The following is a 21,612-nucleotide window of genomic DNA, read 5'->3' as shown; positions in this document are numbered from 1 at the left end:
CAGAGGAGGTTCATGAGGATGATTTGTCGAATGAAGGAGTTAACATATGACGAGGGTCTGGCACCTTTGGGCCTATACTCACTGGAATTTAGAAGAATGCAGTGATCTCATAGAAACCTACCCAGTGCTGAAAGGACTAGATAAGGTGGATGTGGAGAGGATGTTTCCACTGGTGGGAGTATTCAGAACCAGAAAGCACAGCCTCAAAATTGAGGGGCGACCTTTTAGAACAGAGCTAAGGAAGGTATTTTTTTTTTTAAGCAAGAGTGTAGTGAAAATGTGGAATGCTCTGCCGCAGACTGTAGCCTGCATATAAGTTCATGTGTATATTTAAGACGGAAGTTGATAGTTTCCTGATCGGTCAGGGCAACAAAGGATATGGCAAGAATGCAGGTGTATGGGGTTGAGTGGGATCTGGGATCAGCCATGATGGAATGGCGGAGCACACTTGATGCACTGAGTGGCCTAATTCTGGTCCTATGTCTTATGGTCTTCGGCTATCCAGGCAAGAAAAGTATATTAGGCTTTGTACTTGAAAATGTTTTGGAAGTCAAAGATGAATTGTGCTACTCTGCATGCCATGCCTCTGATCTACTCATTGGGCATAAGTAACTGCAGTTGTTTCCTGTTCAGCTGTGACCCCAGGACAGGATGGGGGAGCAAGACCACCCAGCAGGTGAGCAGAGATGGGAGGAGAGTTGTGTTGATGAAGCAGTTGAAGATGTCTGAACTAGGAATGACCTCCAACATCCAAAACTATCTTTCAATGAGCTAGGTGTGATGCAATATCATGGAGAATTTCTCTTTGCATTCCCATTGGCTTCAGTTTTTACCAGGGGTTCTTGATGTCAAGAATTTTAAACCTTAATCTAGAATTTGGCTCTCTTGTCCATCTTTGGACTAAGGCTGTAAAAAGGTGGAGCTGAATTGCCCTGGTTTGTACTTCGAACTGTTACAAAGGTGAAAAGTTTGACAATTCACAGTCAGAAAACTAGAGCATCATGTTCTTGTGGAGATGTTTTAAACTAAATTTCAAGAAATCTTTTGTTCCATACCGTACCCCTGTACAGAGCTGCTTTAGATGTCACACGACCTACTGCAGGACTTTTAAAACACAAACTAGATGTGCATGTATGACATGCACCTCTCATATTAATTATGGGTTGATTTAAATAAATGTAAATCTCAATGAAACCTCAACTGTCCAGTTCCTGCCGTTGAATCCACCAGGCCCACTGGATTCAACCAGGTATTTTGTTTGTTGCTCCAGATTCCAGTATCTGCGGTCTCTTGTGTCTCCAGATATCCTTCTACTTTGAGCTCTTTATTAAATATTGGTTCTAGTAATTTATTTAATGTAACGTTATGAGCTTCCCTCAGCTCAGAAGGGAAGGAGGGAAAAGAGGAGAGCAGTAGTGATAGGAGATTCGATAGTTAGGGGGACAGATAAGAGGTTCTGTGGAAGAGATCGAGAATCCCGGATGGTCTGTTGCCTCCCTGGTGCCAAGGTCCACTATACCTTGGATCGAGTTCTCAGTATTCTCAAGAGGGAGGGTGAGCAGCCAGATGTTGTGGTCCATGTAGGGACCAATGACGTGGGTAGGAAGAGTGCAGAGGTTCTGAAAGGCGAGTTTAGGGAGTTAGGCGCCAAGTTAAAGGACAGGACCTCCAGGATAGCAATCTCAGGATTGCTACCAGTGCCATGTGCAGGCGGGTTTAGAAGTAGTAAGAGAACGCAGATCAACACGTGGCTGAAGACATGGTGTGGGAGGGAGGGCTTCAGATTTATAGATAATTGGGCAGTTTTCCAGGGAAGATGGGACCTGTTCCGGTGGGACGGTTTACATCTGAACTGGAGGGGGACAAATATTCTTGCAGGTAGGTTTGCTAGAGAGGCTCCAGTGGATTTAAACTAGATGCAAGGGGGGAGGGGAACCAGAGTGTAGGAACAGATGTAGGAGAGAAGAAAGAAAAAGGAGATAGTAAAGTTGTTTGCACCATTAGTGACAAACAGAGCGTAAGAGGTGGAAAATTTCTTAAATGCATTTATTTTAATACTAAGAGCATTGTAAGGAAGGTGGATGAGCTTAGAGCATGGATTGATACCTGGAAGTATGATGTTGTAGCTATTAGTGAAACATAGTTGCAGGAGGGGTGTGATCGGCAACTAAATATTCTTAGATTTCATGGCTTCAGGTGTGATAGAATCGGAGGGACAAGAGGGGAGGTGTCGCATTGCTTGTCAGAGAAAATATTACAGCGGTGCTCTGGCAGGATAGATTAGAGGGCTCGTCTAGGGGGCTGTTTGGGTGGAATTGAGGAATGCGAAACGTGTAGTAACACTTATAGGGGTGTATTATAGACCACCAAATGGGGAGTGAGAATTGGAGGAGCAAATTTGTAAGGAGATAGCAGATATTTGTAGTAAGCACGAGGTTGTGATTGTGGGAGATTTTAATTTTCCACACATAGACTGGGAAGCCCATACTGTAAAAGGGCTGGATGGTTTGGAGTTTGTAAAATGTGTGCAGGATAGATTTTTGCAGCAATGCATTGAGTTACCAACTAGAGAAGGGGCAGTCATAGTCATACTTTATTGATCCCGGGGAAATTGGTTTTCGTTACAGTTGCACCATAAATAATTAAATAGTAATAAAACCATAAATAGTTAAATAGTAATACGTAAATTATGCCTGGAAATAAGTCCAAGACCAGCATATTGGCTCAGGGTGTCTGACCCTCCAATGGAGGAATTGTAAAGTTTGATGGCCACAGGCAGGAATGACTTCCTATGATGCTCTGTGTTGCATCTCGGTGGAATGAGTCTCTGGCTGAACGTACTCCTGTGCCCAACCAGTACATTATGTAGTGGATGAGAGACATTGTCCAAGATGGCATGCAACTTGGACAGCATCCTCTTTTCAGAAACCACCGTCAGAGAGTCCAGTTCCATCCCCACAATATCACTGGCCTTACGAATGAGTTTGTTGATTCTGTTGGTGTCTGCTACCCTCAGCCTGCTGCCCTAGTACACAACGGCAAACATGATCGCACTGGCCACCACAGACTCGTAGAACATCCTCAGCATCGTCCGGCAGATGTTAAAGGACCTGAGTCTCCTCAGGAAATAGAGACGGCTCTGACCCTTCTTGTAGACAGCCTCAGTGTTCTTAGACCAGTCCAGTTTATTGTCAATTCGTATCCCCAGGTATTTGTAATCCTCCACCATGTCCACACTGACCCTCTGGATGGAAACAGGGGTCACCGGTACCCTAGCTCTCCTCAAGTCTACCACCAGTTCCTTAGTCTTTTTCACATTAAGCTGCAGATAATTCTGCTCACACCATGTGACAAAGTTACCTACCGTAGCCCTGTACTCAGCCTCATCTCCCTTACTGTTGGATCTCCTGTTAGGGAATGAGATAGGTCAGGTGACGGAGGTTTGTGTTGGGGAGCACTTCGGGTCCAGTGATCACAATGCCATTAGTTTCAATATAATTATGGAGAAGGATAGGTCTGGACCCAGGGCTGAGATTTTTGATTGGAGAAAGGCTAACTTTAAGGAGATGCGAAAGGATTTAGAAGGAGTGGATTGGGGCAATTTGTTTTATGGGAAGGATGTAATAGAGAAATGGAGATAATTTAAAGGTGGAACTTTGAGGGTACAGAATCTTTATGTTCCTGCTCGGTTGAAAGGAAAGGTTAAAATTTTGAGAGACCCATGGTTTTCAAGGGATATTGGAAACTTGGTTCGGAAGAAGAGAGATATCTACAATAAATATAGGCAGCATGGAGTAGTTGAGGTGCTCGAGTAATATAAAGAATGTAAAAAGAATCTTAAGAAAGAAATTAGAAAAGCTAAAAGAAGATGAGAGGTTGCTTTGGCAAGTAAGGTGAAAATAAATCCAAAGCATTTCTACAGTTATATTAATAGCAAAAGGATAGTGAGGGATAAAATTGGTCCTTTAGAGAATCAGAGTGGACCGCTATGTGTGGAGCCAAAAGAGATGGGGGAGTTTTAAACCATTTCTTTTCTTCGGTATTCACTAAGGAGAAGGATATTGAATTCTGTAAGTTAAGGGAACAGGTAGGGAAGTTATGGAAACTATGATGATTAAAGAAGAGCAGGTGCTGGCGCTTTTAAGGAATATAAAAGTGGATAAGTCTCCAGGTCCTGACAGGATATTCCCTAGGACCTTGAGGGAAGTTAGTGTGGAAATAGCAGGGGCTCTGACAGAAATATTTCAAATGTCATTGGAAATGGGGATGGTGCCGGAGGATTGGCATCTTGCTCATGTTGTTCCTTTGTTTAAAAAGGGTTCTAAGAGTAAACCTAGCAATTATCGGCCTCTGAGTTTGACGTCAGTGGTGGGTAAATTGATGGAATGTATTCTTAGGGATGGTATATATAATTATCTGGATAGACAGGGTCTGATTAGGAACAGTCAACATGGATTTGTGCGTGGAAAGTCATGTTTGACAAATCTTATTGAAATCTTATTGAAAGTTGACGAGGGTAAAGGGTGGATGTTGTCTATATGGACTTCAGTAAGGCCTTTGACAGGGTTGCACATGGAAGGTTAGTTAGGAGGGTTCAATCGTTAGGTATTAATATTGAATTAGTAAAATGGATTCAGCAGTGGCTGGATAGGAGACGCCAGAGAGTAGTGGTGGATAACTGTTTGTCAGATTGGAGGCTGGTGACTAGTGGTTTGCCTCAGGGATCTGTACTGGGTCCAATGTTGTTTGTTATATACATTAATGATCTGGATGATGGGATGGTAAATTGGATTAATAAGTATGCAGATGATACTAAGATAGGTGGAGTTGTAGATAATAAAGTAGGTTTTCAAAGCTTGCAGGGAGATTTAGGCCAGTTAGAAGAGTGGGCTGAAAGATGGCAGATGGAGTTTAGGGCTGATAAATGTGAGGTGCTACATTTTGGTAGGACTGATCAATATAGGACATACATGGTAAATGGTAGGGCATTGAAGAATGCAGTAGGACAGAGGGATCTAGGAATGATGGTGCATAGTTCCCTGAAGATGGAATCTCATGTGGATATGGTGGTGAAGAAAGCTTTTAGTATGCTGGCCTTTATAAATCAGAGCATTGCGTATAGGAGTTGGGATGTAATGTTAAAATTGTACAAGGCATTGGTAAGGCCCAATTTGGAGTATTGTGTACCAATGTTCCCTCTAATTTTTAGTAGTCAGTGCGCGCAAAAATCTTATGCTGTGCAAATTTTTTTCCTGTGACAAAAGTGTGTGCGCACTGAATGCACACATGGCACAGTTTATGTAGGTTTACAAAATATTTGACATAAAACTGCACAGAATAACATACGTATTTAAGTCACTCAGTTAGTTTTTCTCTCTCCTGTCTTTGGCATTTACCCATTCTTTGTAAACTCTATTTAGACTTATAGAACTTCCATCCAATTGATAGATTTTGATTCTCATTAACATATCCAAATGACCTTCACCTAAATGGTTTTTCAGCTTGTTTTTGAGTTGATTCATTAGGCTAAAACCTTGCTCACAGTCCGCACTAGACGCAAGAAAGGTTCCCCCAATGTCCATCAACTGTGCAAGGTCGCAAAACTGTTCATTTTGAAGTACAAATGCCACCATTTGAGCAAAGTTTGAAATCAGTTTGGATTTAATTTTTTCTTGCACAGAAAATTTGAAATCATTAAACTGTCTAACCATTACAGTATTTTCAGCTAGAAAATCATGATATTTTAGATATAAGGCATTAACTTTTTCATCACCAAATGTGAAGTCACAATCTGCAATTGCAGAGAAATGAAAAGCTGACCATTCTTGTACCTCATCTTCAGGAAACCTTTCTTCTAAATGATCACAAAGACTATTTATAAAAGTCAACAGTGAACTTCTATCTACTGTGATGTTTTCTTCTCGTTGTTGGCTTAGCAAAACTTTAATTTTGTCACTCCACGAAACATTGTCTCCCAGATCCCAAGAAAGATGAGGTGACGTAAATTAGGTGCATTGTGGTATTTGAAAAAACGACTAACTAGTTAACAGAAACATTTAGCTAAAAGATTATTTTCAATAAGTATAATTATTAATTACTACATTATTTTAGGTAACTAACCTTTTGTGCGCACATGAATTTTCTCTGTGCGCTGTTTGAAAAATGTGCATGCGCGCGCACACGCGCACAGCTTAGAGGGAACATAGTTGTGTACAGTTCTGGTCACTGAATTATAGGAAAGATGTCAACAAAATAGAGAGAGTACAGAGCAGAATTACTAGAATGTTACCTGGGTTTCATCACCTAAGTTACAGAGAGAGGTTGAACAAGTTGGGTCTTTATTCTTTGGAGCGTAGAAGGTTGAGGGGGGACTTGATAGAGGTATTTAAAATTATGAGGGGGATAGATAGAGTTGACATGGATAGACTTTTTCCAGTGACAGTAGGGGAGATTCAAACAAGAGGACATGAGTTGAGAGTTAAAGGGCAAAAGTTTAGGGGTAACATGAGGGGAAACTTCTTTACTCAGAGAGTGGTAGCTGTGTGGAACGAGCTTCCAGCAGAAGTGGTTGAGGCAGGTTCGATGTTGTCATTTAAAGTTAAATTGGATAGATATATGGACAGGAAAGGAATGGAGGGTTATGGGCTGAGTGCAGGTCGGTGGGACTAGGTGAGAGTAAGCGTTCAGCACAGGCTAGAAGGGATGGCCTGTTTCTGTGCTGTAATTGTTATATGGTTAATACAGGGGATTATCAGGTGTAACTTTTAAACACTGAATATAATATAAAAGATAAGCATTTTGGAAACTAAACTGGATTTTGATTGATTGGGACCAGTACATATTGGATTTTGGTTGATTGGGACTAGTACATATTGGCCCAGTTAAATGGCTGCCCCAATTAGCTGAAGTTATATGGAAATAATTAAAAAGATAAAAAAGATGAACTGAAATACGGAACAAATTAGAACCCGACCAATACTATTACTGTACTATAAAATTGTATTAGTTCCTAGTAGCTAACGACAAAGGAATTCATTCAGTATATGCTGCCATGTTCATTTACAGTTAAACAAAAGAACAAAATCAGTGCAGGCACCTATCGCAGATAATGACTGCTTTCGTACAATGCATCTTCCAAATCTTCATTTTCATTGTAACATGAAAGGTAATTGTTGATGCCTTAAAATTCTTTGTAGTTCCTTATTTTTGAAGTAGTGAAATCATTTTATTTTCACTCCAGGCTGTTTCTGGCATCTCTTAAGCCTCAATGCTTGGAACCACAGTGAGTAAAATAGTTCTGAATCGCCAACTATCTGTGACAAAAGTCACTGCTTTTTGAACGCAAACATAAGCAACTGGCGCTATTTTAAAAACTTTCCTCTATGTGTCTAACAGTCATGCATGTGCACGCTACTGACGCTAGTTAGAAACTGTTCGGCAACGGTCTGTTGTCCCAATTAAGTGACATAGTGTCCTACATAAACAAAAGGAATCTCGATTTTTTTTCCGATAATTTTTGTGCTTTAAGAATTGTCTCAAATAAGCAGATGCCTTGATTAATCAATGACCCAATTAACCGGACCCACTGTATTTACAGGTTGCACAGTCTGAACTGTTGCATGCATCTGGGAATAATGCACCTTATAACTGTCATTGCATCTCTGATGCTTGAAGAATGGTCTTCAGCACTTAATTTAGTTATGTTTGCAAGGCATGATTTAGCATTCTTTACAATGCTGTCATTCGCAAAAAGATCTCACCAGGTGCAAATTTGCAGATCATTCCTCTTAGCACTTGCATCAAGATAATTAATGAAGACAAAGCACAAAAGATCCCAGTATTGATCCTTGTAAGACACATCACCAAGCAGATGCAAATCCATTGATAATTTAAGGCGTACAGATATTCAGACGATTCTTAATCCAGTAGAGCAGGTACCATCAATCATAGTTTTCTATGCAGTACCTTTCCAAAAGGTTTTTGAAAGTCCAATATCTGCAGTTACAGACATCCATTAAATGTTTAAAAATTAATTGAAACCATGTGGGGTTTTGACCACATGGGTTCTTCTAGGTGTTCTGGCTTTCTTCCATGTGTCAAAGAATTGCTGAATAATTGACTACACTGTTATCCCTAGTGCAAGTAAATGGTAGAAGAATTGGAGATGACTGTGAGAGAGATTAGGTGGCATGGAAGTAAATGAGGTAATGGTAATATCCTGAGATCTGCACTGGTTTGATGCATTAAGTGATTTCTTGTATAACAGGCAACATGATTTTGTGCAAATTATGCAACATTTCCTTGATGGTGCCCTATTCAGTGAAATGATAAAGGTATCTTTTCTGCATTTGCTCTGTTACTGGTCACACTAATGAGTCCATGAAGTTTTTTACATTAGCGCTCATACAGTCAGCATGAGCAGTTTTCATCTCTAGTGAGCTATTATTTTTAGTAAATAACCTGTAGAGTTCTCTGGAGGCTACTTCAGTAAATATATTTAAGACAAGGTTGGATAGATTTTTTGCATAGGGGAGTTAAGGGTTATGGGGAAAAGACAGGTAGGTGGAGATGACTCCATGGCCAGATTGGCCATGACATTGAATGGTGGAGCATGCTCGTTGGGCCAGATGGCCTACTCCTGCTCCTATTTCTTATGTACTTAAATGGAAACTGGGTTGCATTTCTGTGTGTGTATATATGTATGTATGTGTGTGTATACACCACACACACACACACACACACACACACACACACACACACACACACACACAAAAACATCTGTAGTTTATGGTGGTCTCCTTAGCTTGCCTTTAAACCATCTTATGCATTTATTGTGTAGTCAATTTGGAACTGTAGTGTAAATCTGTACAAGTTTGTTAATTCAGTCAGATTCAGAAAGGGATGAATTAATTAGATCAAGTCATCTGACCCATCATTCGCTCTGTTTTTGCACTTAGGTACCTACAGCTGAACTCATTCTCATTGACCCCTCCTTGTCTGATGGAGTCCTGCATAGCACAGATATCTTGCACTGAGAATTCATGTGACTCAGGTTCATGCCTGTCAGTATAATGAAAGGTTTTTGTGCATATGTGTCCAGCGAGGCTGAAGGAGTGGCAGATTCATCACTGATGCAAGAACTCTAAAACAAAACAAGCTGCATATGTGGGCAAATGTTCTGACCTTCAAAGTATTTCCAGCATTTTTGGTTTCTATTCAAACTCTTGTTCATGGAAACCAAACTTAAGGAACATCTCAAGTCTTGTGTGGTAGGAGAGAAACTATGAAGTTCCTGAAGTGTATGTTATTACAGGAAATATATGAAGAAAATATAGCTTTGCACCCTGAGAGAGTTAGGGGTAATTAATGTAGCAATTCAAAAAGGAACAGGAGGGCATGGATTGTCAAGGGTGTGCCTCTGTTAACTGATCATTTAAACTGTTAAATTGAGACACGAGAGATTTTGCAAATGCTAGAAATCTTGAACAACATACACAAAATGCTGGAGGAATTCAGCAGGTCAGGCAGCATCAATTAAAGGAAATGAACAGTTGTTTTGGGTCAAGACCCCTCATCAGGACTGGATAGGAAGATGGCAGAAGCCAGAATAAAAAGGCAGAAGAGGGGGATGAAAGGGAATCATGTCAAAAGCTGGCACATAATAGGTGAAAAAGGCAAAGGGCTGAAGAAGAAATCTGGTCAGAGAGGACATTAGACCATGGAATAAAAGGAAGGAAGTAGGGAACCAAAGAGAGTTCATGAAGGTAGAGGAGGGGATGTACTAGAGACAGGGCTGCAATGACAACACCTTGAAGGAGAGAGATCCCAGTGAAGTGCACTGTAGGCAATAGCTACATTTTGGGGAAAAGAAGGTGTGTAGCAAGCAGAAGATAAAAAATTGGGTGAGATCCTGCAATCAAATTTCCAGAATCTGGGGACAAGTTTTTTTTAAAGTAGCCCAGTGCTTTATGTCAGTGAGAGTAGGATATGAAGTTAATTCAGTTTGATCAGCTTGAAGATGGAGGAAGGGCTTTATATTCTAGGGCCATTGAAGCCAGTTTTGAAATTATGGATAAAGTTCTTCAAGATCAAAGTCTGGTTAGATTAAATCATTTATTATGCTGTAAGATGCCTTAATTCTACAGTATGTTCTTCATTTTTGTCTTCATAAATGGTGCTTCAGTGTTAGGATGATAAAACTGGTATCACTTGCTTAGAATCTTAAGATCAGTCTCTGAAGATTGCATTAACTTTAGGGAAGGGGTTTAGAGTTTCTTTAAATTGGGTGTGAATTTAAAATGAAGCACATCCTGGTTGTGGATTATTGGTGGTTTAGCTGATTATTCTGTAGAATAGGTTTGAGTTCACTTTGATACTTGGTTGAATTAAAATTTTCAACATGTTTCTGTCTTGTTAGTTGCCTGTTGGCTACAGTGCAAGTGGGATGCTTGTAATATAATTTTACTCTGAAATTAATTTTACTTTTGTTTTCAGGTCAGTACCTGGAACTACTGCAGCAGAATGTGAATCCAACCTAAAGAAAATTTATACTGTACAAACTGTACAGGTGAGTAGAAAATAAGGGAATGTAGAAAAGGTTTATTAACTGCTAATATTTTGCATGAATTCAATGTTAGCTTTCAAATAAGAAACATTTGGTTTGGTTTATTGGAACCATTTGGCCCAGTGCCAAACAGTAAGAACCCATTTTGAGAACAACCAAATTTCATCAAAATTTATGACTGTGGTCCTTGGAATAAATGTGTTCTCTCCACCCCACCCCCCTTAGAATATACATAGAACAGGGTGGCACAATAGCATAGAAGTTAATGATATTTATTCAGTGAGAAGTACTGAAAATATGATCTGTCTTGGATCCCACAATTTTTAGCCAGTTTGATTTACTCCACATAATGTCAAGAGATGGCTGAGAGCACTGGTTCCGACAAAGGCAATGATAGCTCAAACAACATAGCAACTTCAGTTATGAAAATGTGTGCATTACTATGCTGTTCCAGAATTGTTGCAACATTACGATTGCAAACATTTTCCTAGTCTATCTATTTGTTCTGTGGAAAGTTGCTTTGATGGTTCATTGACCTTAATTTTTATCTGAAGTTTTGACCTATTCATATCCACCCAGTGAGGATCTGGCAGTGCTCTCTGTCTCAGCTGTCTTTTAATGAGGTTCTCTATCTTTTGGTTTACCTTCATCATTGTGATAACATTAACTGCTATGCTTCATTCATTTGGGTTTTCTGTTACCTTCCAAGCTCATGATTTTTGGGAATACTATGTTAGCATGTAGATAATTAACTCACAGAGAATCAAGGCAAATGGGTCATTTTTAAGTTGACTAGCTCCAAGTGGATTTCCAGAAGGAATACTGCTGAGGCCTCAAACATGTACAGTCTGTTTTTTGTGAGTTAGGTGAAGGGACTAAGCGTATAGAGTAAGATGTGAAAAAGACACAGTGGTAGATGTGATTCGATAAAATACTGTATGACAGTTCAAGGATAATGTAGAGAAATGTGAGATTGTTCACCTTGGTAGGAAAACAGCTAAGTAATATAGTTCTAAATGAAGACAAATGCAACAAATCTGGATGGCCTTCTACATGAAATACAGTTTTCATGCAGCTATAGGAATTAATTACAAGAAGGGAAATCTTGTTGCCACTATAAAAGACACTAGTAAGATCACACTTGAAGAACAGCAAACAGATTTGATCTCCACATCTGTAAGGAGGGATAATTTTGCATTGGACCCATATCAGAGAAAATTTACAAGGTTGTAGGGATGAAGGCAATATCTTAATGAGTTAAAATTGCATCGCTTCAGCCAATATCCATTGAACTTTAGACACACGACAGATGATAGAAGTAAACCATCTAAGTTTCTGAGAGGATTTGACAACGTTGATATTAAAAAGGCTATTTACCTTTATGGGAGAATTCAGGACTGAGGAACATGGATTCAGAGTAAGGGGTCGCCTTATTCAGTGGAAAAATCACATTCCTATTTCTGCATGGTACAGGGTTTTCTCTTCTCTACTGTCAATGGTGTGCTTATTCGCATCTCCGCTATTTGGCGGACATCTGCCTTCACCCCATCTCCCAGCCGCTATAACAGGGATAGAGTTCCCCTTATCCATGCCTACCAATCCATGAGCCTCCTCATCCAGCACATCATTCTCTGTATATTCTGCTATCTTTTAATGGGATCCTACCACTAAACACTTCTTTCCCTCCCCTGCACTTTCTGCTTTCCACAGGGATGGCTTTCTATGCAACTCCCTTTTCCATTCATTCTTCTACACTTAATCTCCCTTCAGGCACTTACCCCTATGTGGAACGAGTGCTATGTCTGTCTTATACCACCTCACCACCTTTCAGGACCCCAAGCAATCCTGATAGGTGAAGCGGCACTTCCTGCAAGTCTGTCGAGGTCACCTACTGTATTCGGCGCTCCTGGTGCGGCCTCCTCTACATGGGTGAGAGGCCTTTCTGTCAAGCCACAAAGAAAGACAGGCACTCATTTTAATTCCATTTCCCATTGATATTTCGACATATTGATCCATGGCCTTCTCTACTGCCATGATGAAGCCACTGTCAGGTTAGAGGAGGAGCACCTCATATTCCACCTGGGTAGCCTCCAGTTTGATGACATGGATGTGGATTTCGCTATCTTCTGGTAATTTCTCTCCCCTTCCCCTTCTCTCTTTTTTCCATCTCCCTACTATGGCTCCCTTCCTTCTCCTCACCTCCCTCTGGTGCCTTTCCTCCTTCATGTTCTCCCAGGGTCCACTCTTTGCTCCTATCAGATTCCTTCTACCTTTCATACCTTTCACCTCCCAGCTTCTCACTTTCTCTCCTCTACGCCCACCATCCTATCTTCCCACTTGCCTGCTTGTACTCCTTCCCTTCCCCCACACCTTCTTATTCTAACTTCTTCCTCCTTCCTTTCCTGTCTTAATGAAGGGTCTCAGCCTGTAACATCAACTGTTCGGTCCCCACCATAGATGATGCCTGACCTGTTGAGTTCCTCCAGCATTTTGTTTGTTCCATCAGAGGAAAAATCTTTTACCAAGCAGGTCATAGATGTTTGGAGTTCTCTATGCCACAGAGCTGTAGAAGCTGAACTATTAAATATATTGAGGACATTATTTATGTGGGGGAGGGGGGGGAATGTCTTATTGAATGGTAGAACAGTTTAAGTAGCTAAATGCTGCCTCCTGTACCTGGTATTTATATTCTTGCTCTATTAAAATGTAATTTCTCCCCAATGCATTCCAATGAAAGAGAACTTACTGGATCTAATATACCTAAAAGCAGATTTCGTATTAAAAAGTAGCAAGTTATCAGATATGGTGGATTCCGCTTAATTGGGACACATCAGGAATGCTCCGCTTCGGCCCAATTAAACGCCTGTCCCAATTATCCAAAGTTTCGTGGAAATAGTTATAAAGGTATAAAAAAGACACTAACTGCTGTTTAACTGAGTAACAAATTATGTATTTAAATGAAATACAGAACAAATACAAACACTGCCAATATTACTACAGTACTCTAAAACTGTGTATTAGTTCATAATAGTTTCCGATGGAGGAATTCATCAAGTGTATGCTGGCATAAAACTCAATTGATCAACAATCCTTTCTTAGCCCCCTAAACCATCAAGGTGTGACACTTGCCCAATAACTAAGAATTTTATGTTATCAGTTCCTGACATATTTAAACAAAACAGCATTTATGCGATCCATTTCTTTCTTTGAACCGGATTGTGTTGTGTATTTGTAGCAAAGGGACCGTCCGGTGAGGCACGATTTTAAAAAAAGGACTGTTTCGTCGGTACTGTAGATATCATCTGCACAAAATCTTTGAAGCAAGTCAGGGAGTTTTGTAGAATTCTACGTTTCAGCACTTCCTTTCTTGTCTTGTGCTTTCTTGAATTTAATGTGCCTATATTTCCACCAAGACAACCAACCATCTGTTGCTTTAAAATCTTTGTGACTAAAGATTTTTTAGCTACCTCCTTTGACTTGTTTTTTAACATTGGTTCACTGGCGTGCGCACCTTATCTAGTTACAACAGAAAATCATTGATTGAGGGCCAGTTCAACATCTGGATCCTACCTTCACGCTTTAGTTTTTGCGATATTCCCTGGTGTCCATTGTATAATTGACATTCTTCTTGCAGTTTATCTTGCTGATGTATCAAGTGTGCAATTGTAGGTTTTGGCACTCCAGTTATCTCTGCAGCTGATGAGTGGTGTTAGGTGGATGGCTTTTAATTTGATTCGGCTAGTCTCAAAAAAATTTTAAGTCAAAATTTAAAAAACAATATCAAAAATCACTGCCTTTTGAATCGTCATACATTTTGCCAAATGGATGACATAACATAATCGCACACAACTGTTCACTCTAAGCATAGTCTAGTGTTTAATGGCCACATAGGTGCACATGATTGACCATGTCCTATCCCAATTAAGTGGCATAGTGTCCCAAGTAAACAAAGGAAATACCAGCTAATTTCTTGATTTGTTTTTGTTCTTTGAGTTGTCCCAAATAAGCAACTGCCTCAATTAACCAGAAACCACTATTCTTAAATATTTGTCCAGCTACACATGTTTGGCTCTTCCCGAAGACCATAAAGCAAGGTAAAACTGAAGACTGAGGATTAATGGAGAAAATAAAAGAGATGGGAGGGTTCCGTGATATTTTGTTGATTCTAATAGCCTTGGGTCAATGAGAACAAGAATTCATTGGGATTAGGTAATATGGATAGGTTTTAATTTGCTTGATTAGCCAATAGATGTTTTACTGAATTGTTAATGTGTAGAAATTCATCCTTTACAAACAAATTCTCAACTTGGGTTCACCATAGCAAACCAAGCAATGCAGAAAGCGGAGATGGGAGAGGTATACATATAGAGAGCACATCAACAAGTGTGTAGATAGAGTGATATCCCAAAAACAAATAAAAGTTTTCCCCAATCAGAAACCGTGGATTAACAGAGAAGCTCGCCTCCTGCTCAAAGCCAGAGATTCAGCCTTCAGGTCTGGAGACCGGGAGGCCTACAGCTCAGCCAGGGCCAACCTGAGGAGGGGAATTTCTCAGACTAAACACATATACAAACAGAGAATCGAGGAGCATTTCAACTCCTTGGACCCCCGGCACATGGCATACGGGTCATTACAGACTCAAACCACCAAGTACTGTGCCCCCTTCCCGCTCTGCTTCCCTCCCTGTTGAGCTCAATTACTTCTACACTCACTTTGACCGAGAGAACAAGGAGGTCACCCTCAAAGCGGATCTCCCACGTGGTGAACTACCTCTCTCACTTTCCACCTGTGATGTTTGTGCCACCCTGAGCAGGTTGAATGTATGGAAGGCAGCTGGTCCGGATGGAATACCCAGCCGTGTGCTCAGAGTCTGTGCAGGGCAGTTGGCTGGGGTCTTCACAGACATTTTTAACCTGTCCCTGGCCCAGGCGGTTGCCCCCGCAAGCTTCAATATCGCCACCATCATGCCAGTGCCGAAGCATTCCACTGCCACGGGCCTGAATGACTTTGACCCAGTTGCACTCACCCCCATCATTGCAAAGTGCTTTGAGAGACTGGTTCTATCACGTCTGAAATCCTGTCTGCCCACTACCCTGGACCCCCATCAATTTGCCTATCGCACCAACAGGTCAACAGAGGGTGCCATCTCCACGGCACTTCACTCTGCCCTGACCCAGCTGGACAGCCCCAACTCTTACGTCAGAATGCTGTTCATTGCCTTTAGTTTGGCATTCAATATTGTGATCCCCTCCAAGCTGATTGCCAACTTCTCCAGCTTGGTATCAGCTCATCCCCCTGCAACTGGACCTTGGACTTTCTGACTAACAGACCCCAATCAGTTAAGTTAGACAACCTCTCTTCCTCCACTCTCACCCTGAACACTGGGGTGCCTCAAGGCTGTGTGCTGAGCCCTCTTCTGTACTCCCTTTTCACCTATGACTGCGTTCCTGTACATGGTTCTAACTCCATAATCAAGTTCGCAGATAACACTACGGTGGTTGGCCTGATCAGAGGGGATGGCGAGACGGCCTACAGGGACAAGGTCCGGCACCTGGCCACATGGTGTGCCGACAACAGCCTGACCTTTAACACCCAGAAGACCAAGAAGATCATTGTGGACTTCAGGCATGCTAGGAGCCACACTCACGTCCCCATCTACATCAACAGAGCTGTAGTGGAGCGTGTATCAAGCTTCAAATTCCTTGGTGTCCACATTTCCGAGGATCTCACGTTGTCCCTGAACTCCTCCATCCTGGTCAAAAAGGTGCAACAGTGCCTTTATTTCCTGTGGAGCATCAAGAAAGCTCACCTCTGTTCCAGGATACTGATGGACTTTTACTGCTGTACCACTGAGAGTATACTCACCAACTGCATCTCAGTGTGGTATAGCAGTTGCCCTGTATCGGACCGCAAAGCACTCCAGCATGTGGTGAAAACTGCCCAGCAGATTATCGGCACCCAATTGCCCACCATTGAGAACATCTACCATAAATGCTGCCTGGGTCAGGTAAAAAGCATTATCAAGGATGCATCTCACCCTAACCATGGACTTTTTACTTTCCTCCCATCTGGTAGGTGCTACAGGAGCCTCCGCTCCCGCACCAGCAGACTCAGGAAGAGCTTCTTCCCTGAGGCTGTGACCGTGCTGAACCTCATAGCACAGCGCTAAGCAGTATTGCACCCATATTGTTCTGTCTCAGTACTCTTATATTTGTGTGCTGTAGCACTTACTTTTTATTCGCAGTTATTTTGTAAATAACACTATTTTTTGCATTTCTGGTCAGATGCTAACTGCATTTCATTGGTTTCGTATCTGTACTCGGCACGATGGCAATAAAGTTGAATCTAATCTAATCTAATCTTAATGGGGAATGACAGAGATAAATGCTCTGAGTAGTGTATGATCATGAGAGAATGTATACAGACTTGAGTACTTCTGCACATTCCATAAATATTCAGGAACTTAGAACAATAAATGCCTTATGAATGAAAAAGAACATGAAACCTACATGGAGTTGTCAAATTTTCTATTGGAAGGTTTGTTTATAAAATAAAATGTACTAAACTTTGAGAGTTCTTTATTCCAGCTTTATTGGTATGGGTAGTAAGATTCATAACAGAAGGTTTTAACAATCACCAGTATTCTCCTCCTGAAGCTCTGAGACCTATTTTTCAATTATCAAAGCTGTCATGGAAAATGAACAACAAGAGAATAGATACGATCTTGGACTAACACCAAAGGGAGTTAACAGACCTTTCGTTTAATTTTTTCATCTCAAAATGACACCACCATAAGTAGAGCTATTATCCTACACTGCACTGATTTGGTGCCCAGGTCTCTGGGGTACGAGTTCAACATGCTAATCTTTTAACCCAGCGGTAAGAGTCCTGCCCCTGAGCCACTGCTGGAACCCTGAGAATTTGAGAAAACTTCCATTTTTTCCCTCTGAAAATAGACCAGTAACATCCTTGGGCAAATATTTGAGCTTCTGGACTGCCTGCAAGTGTTTAGCTCTTTACTTTAAAACATGCTTATATGGCTTTTATTAAATGAAGTGATCATTGGTCACAAAACTACTGCCATCAGCGTGAAGTGACTCTGGTCAGGCAGGGTGGATTGAGTGGTTGGAGGTGCCAAGAAATGTGGAATTGAGAGTCATCGTGAAATATTTGAGATCTGCAGCTAATCTGTAGACTTTTCAGATAATAATGTAAATCCTTCTTGAAGTGGTTAATGAGGGCTACAGTAACATTCATCCAGTTGTCAGGCTTTGCTTGCACGTTAAAACTTGTTCCTTATTTTGGATATTTGAAAGGATGCCTAGTTCTTGCTTCGTAAGGGTGTAATGCTAAGGCTTTATAAAGCATTGGTCAGATGATATTTGGAATATAGTGAGCAGTTTTAGGCCCTGTATCTAGAAAATGATGTGCTACTATTGGAGCAGGTCCAGAGAAGGTTTATGAGAAAAGACTCGAGCATTGAAAGGGTTGACTTGTGAGGAGCATTTGATGGCATTGGGCCTGTACTCACTCGAGTTTAGAAGAATGAAGGGGCATCTCATTGAAACTATCGAATAGTGAAAGGCCTCGAAAGAGAGAATGTGGAGAGTCCAGGCCCAGAAGGGCACCGACTCGGAAAAGAAGGAATTTCCTTAGACCAGAGATGAGGAATCTGTTTAGACAGATGGTGGTGAGTCTGTGGAATTCATTGGCATGGCTGTGGAGGCCAAGTTATTGGATATATTTTAAGCAGTGGCTTATAGGTTCTTCATTAGTAAAGGTGTCAAAGGTTACAGAGATAAAATAGGTGAATGGGATTGAGAAGAAAAATAAATCAGCCATGATTGAATCGTGGAACAGACACGATGGGCTGAATGACCTAATTATCCTATGTCTTTTAGTCTTAAAGTCGATCAAAAGTAACAGAAACTGCAATTGTATACATGTATTCTGTTTATCGTGATGGGGCCTTGGTCATCCAAGTAGTGCTGGGTAAGCCATTACTTTCTGTTGTGCACAACCAGTCAATTTGTACCTAATTTCATCAAGTATGTTAATTTTTGCTATATGCCTGAGCCAATAAATTGAAACGTAACTGAAATTCAGAGCTGACAACTATCAGACTACTTTGCATTGTTAACTGATTTTCTTCATCCAGAATGATCTGTTTTGCTTAGTATATAATTGTGTGAGGGTGTATATTTGAATATTCAATAGTTGAGTAAACAGTCAAAAATGTTCATTATTATCAGCTATTTAAATTCTACACATCACCTAAAAATTTCATTGTATTCCTGACGTTTAATTAATTTTAATGGTTGAATAATGTTATGTTTGTGAAGATAAAAAACAAAATCAAGTGCTGTGCTTCCTAACAACCAATAGGCTGCTTAAAAATGTCAGTGATGTCTGACCTGGCATCTGAGTAATGTGGTATCAGTAAACTGCTAGTGTTCTGTTATTTGATTTTTGATAACATTTGATGAGTGTTGATAACTGACAAGCATCAAAAAATGGACATCTGCTTATTGTCTGCCTAATGGAAGAAACTGCAATTATAACAAAATATTTGGGAGTCTTTGTGAACCTGCACTGTTAATTGATTGGGCTAATTGGCATCAGCCACTTGGATAGAATATGATGCCGTGTGTAGTTTCAAGCCATCTGCTGCATATCTAGGTTTCTATAAAACAGTTCAACCTAAACATAAGCATTTAATAAAGGATTCACAAAATATGATGGATTCACAAAACTTGTGGGTTTTTCCAGATTCTGCCTGACGCTACATTGAGAAGTTAGATTGTACCACAAACCAAGAATGTGAAAATATTGACTGAGATTCCCGCTACTACATCAAGTGGTGTGTTCATAGATGTTTTTTGAATGCATGCGAAAACACTTGGTTATTGCTCCCAATAGTCACACTAAAAATATACATTTCATATACTAAGTGTATTTCCAGTATATGAGTTACAGTTTCAAACATAGGAAGCGGAACAGGATGAGGTGGTCAATCCAGATCTCTCATAGAAAGGGAATGTTGAATTTGTACTTAAATGAAAGTTCAGTTAAGGAGCTGAATAGTTTAGACCAGGCTATGGTTCTGTAAAATTCTCTACTGCCTTACTGTTTACTGTCCATACTGACTGTCAAAGAATGGGAAGAGTGATTAACCTTACTGAAACCTCTTCACTATCTTTCCTTGTATTTCCATAATCATTTCCACTAGCAGAGTAGCAGTAAGTATAGGTCTGATCAAACTCAAAGTCAAAACTAGAGCAAATCTAAAACAGCCACAGCCAAACTAAAACTAAGCAAGAATACTTGAAATGTATTCCATGCGTGACCCAGAAGCATGATAAGGAATGCAGGGAAGAAGACTTCCCATGCTGCACGCACATTGATCAAGAAAAGTGCATGCACAGGCAAAAAGAAGCAGGTGGCTGACACCTGGATTTGGTACTACGGCTGTCTTGCACAGCACAGCCTAACCTGAACCCAAATGTTTGATTAAAATATACACTGTACCTGACCTGAATCTGATGTGCTGTTTTGCTGTGGCTGTGTAGCTTTAACATGGCGAATTAGCTTTTCCTCTGTGCCGAAAAAATACCAGTAGGCCTTTTTTCCTTGAATAATCTCTTATGCCGGTATATTTAGGGCTTCAATTTCCACACCAACAAATTAGTCGTCTTGCATTTTAAACTGCGAGAGCCATTATTTAACAAGCGCTTTAAAAATGGAAAATCAACCAAGGCCATGACTTGAAACAATGGCTCCTATACTAGAAAACATTTGCCTGGAGACCTTGCTTTTAGCATACAGTATCTTGTGTTTAACCATCTGTTCAGATTCTCATCTCTTAATATCCCTTCTTGCTGTTTAAAATCTGTTCTGTGCAAGTTGTGCTTACTATTCTCATGGAATTTCAGATTTTCATGCCTCAATGAATAATAAAGTGGTGTTAAATCAGATGTTTTCCACATATGTTGACACTTCCTTTTCCATTACTGTATAGGATGTGCAAGCATTGCATGAGACAGATGGATTTAGAAGGCAGTTGTATTTAAATGAAGTTTATCAAAGCTGAAGAGCATAGTTTATTTAAATTACATGCTTCATTTGTTTTTCCTCTGGGTGCTGAGGGCATTCTTTTAAACCAACAAATGCTACGTGTGAGGTTTCAGTTCACAGTCCTACCCACCATGGCTTCGACTTAGTTATTGCTTTAGGCTTGTTTTAAATTGTGTAGGGACAGAGAGGGGAACTAAAGGTCAGATTAGGGTTTAGAGAAAGAGATGGGAAGTTAGAGGACATGTGGGAGTCTAAGCCTTCTTGGAGTCTAAGCTTCCACTCTACATTTGAAGGCCAATGGTGAGGATGTGGCCAGATGTCGGGCCTGCAGATCAGCAAGATTGTTTGTGGTCCCATCATCAATGAGTCCGGCAGTCAAGGACTGAAATTCAGGTCCTCATCTGTCATCATTGGCATATTCTGGGTCAAGACCCAATGGTCAATCACAGGTCCGGATTAAGGCCCAATGGCAGGAGTCTGGGTCTGCAAATCCATGTGTGTCCTGGGGTTGGAAGACTGTATATGTGTGGGAGGGAGGGAAGGAGGAACAAGGCTTTTAATTTCCCACTGTTGTTGTTTTATTGCTTGGTCTGTTCTGTGGAGTTCTGCAAAGCATTGTGCACATGCTATGTTTGTGCAGGAATGTGTGGAGATGCTTGCTGGCTGCTCCCAGCACGTACTTGGGTGTGTTGGTTGTTAACGCAGATGACATATTTCACTATGTTTCAATGTACACATGATAAATCTGAATCTATATTATTTAATAACTGTAAACCATAATTCTAATCTTATTTAAGAACACCCAGGAAATATTCATATCTACTTCATGAGAGTTGTGCCTGGAACTGCGTGAGCAGTTTGCCTGGTAACAATAAAATGTGTGTTGATGACCCAGGATAATTTCTGTCAGTGAAGAGTTATTTTTTATTTTGAAGTAGCTATGATTAAAGTGTTAGATGCATGAAAGCATAACA

General features: G+C 40.6%; 1 protein-coding gene across 1 annotated transcript in view; it reads left to right on the top strand.

The window, feature by feature from the left end:
- eif4e3 (eukaryotic translation initiation factor 4E family member 3) overlaps positions 1 to 21,612 on the top strand; it is a 65,105-nt gene that overhangs the window by 31,166 nt on the left and 12,327 nt on the right. Inside the window, exon 2 of the mRNA XM_072280580.1 lies at positions 10,495 to 10,567. Coding sequence (XP_072136681.1) covers positions 10,495 to 10,567 — 73 coding nt within the window. The remainder of the gene's footprint in view (positions 1 to 10,494; positions 10,568 to 21,612) is intronic.

The sequence above is a fragment of the Mobula birostris genome, chromosome 16 (genome assembly GCF_030028105.1).
Source record: "Mobula birostris isolate sMobBir1 chromosome 16, sMobBir1.hap1, whole genome shotgun sequence".
Classification (NCBI taxonomy): domain Eukaryota; kingdom Metazoa; phylum Chordata; class Chondrichthyes; order Myliobatiformes; family Myliobatidae; genus Mobula; species Mobula birostris.
Note: the sequence above shows the minus strand (reverse complement) of the source record. Positions and strands in the feature narration are given on the sequence as shown.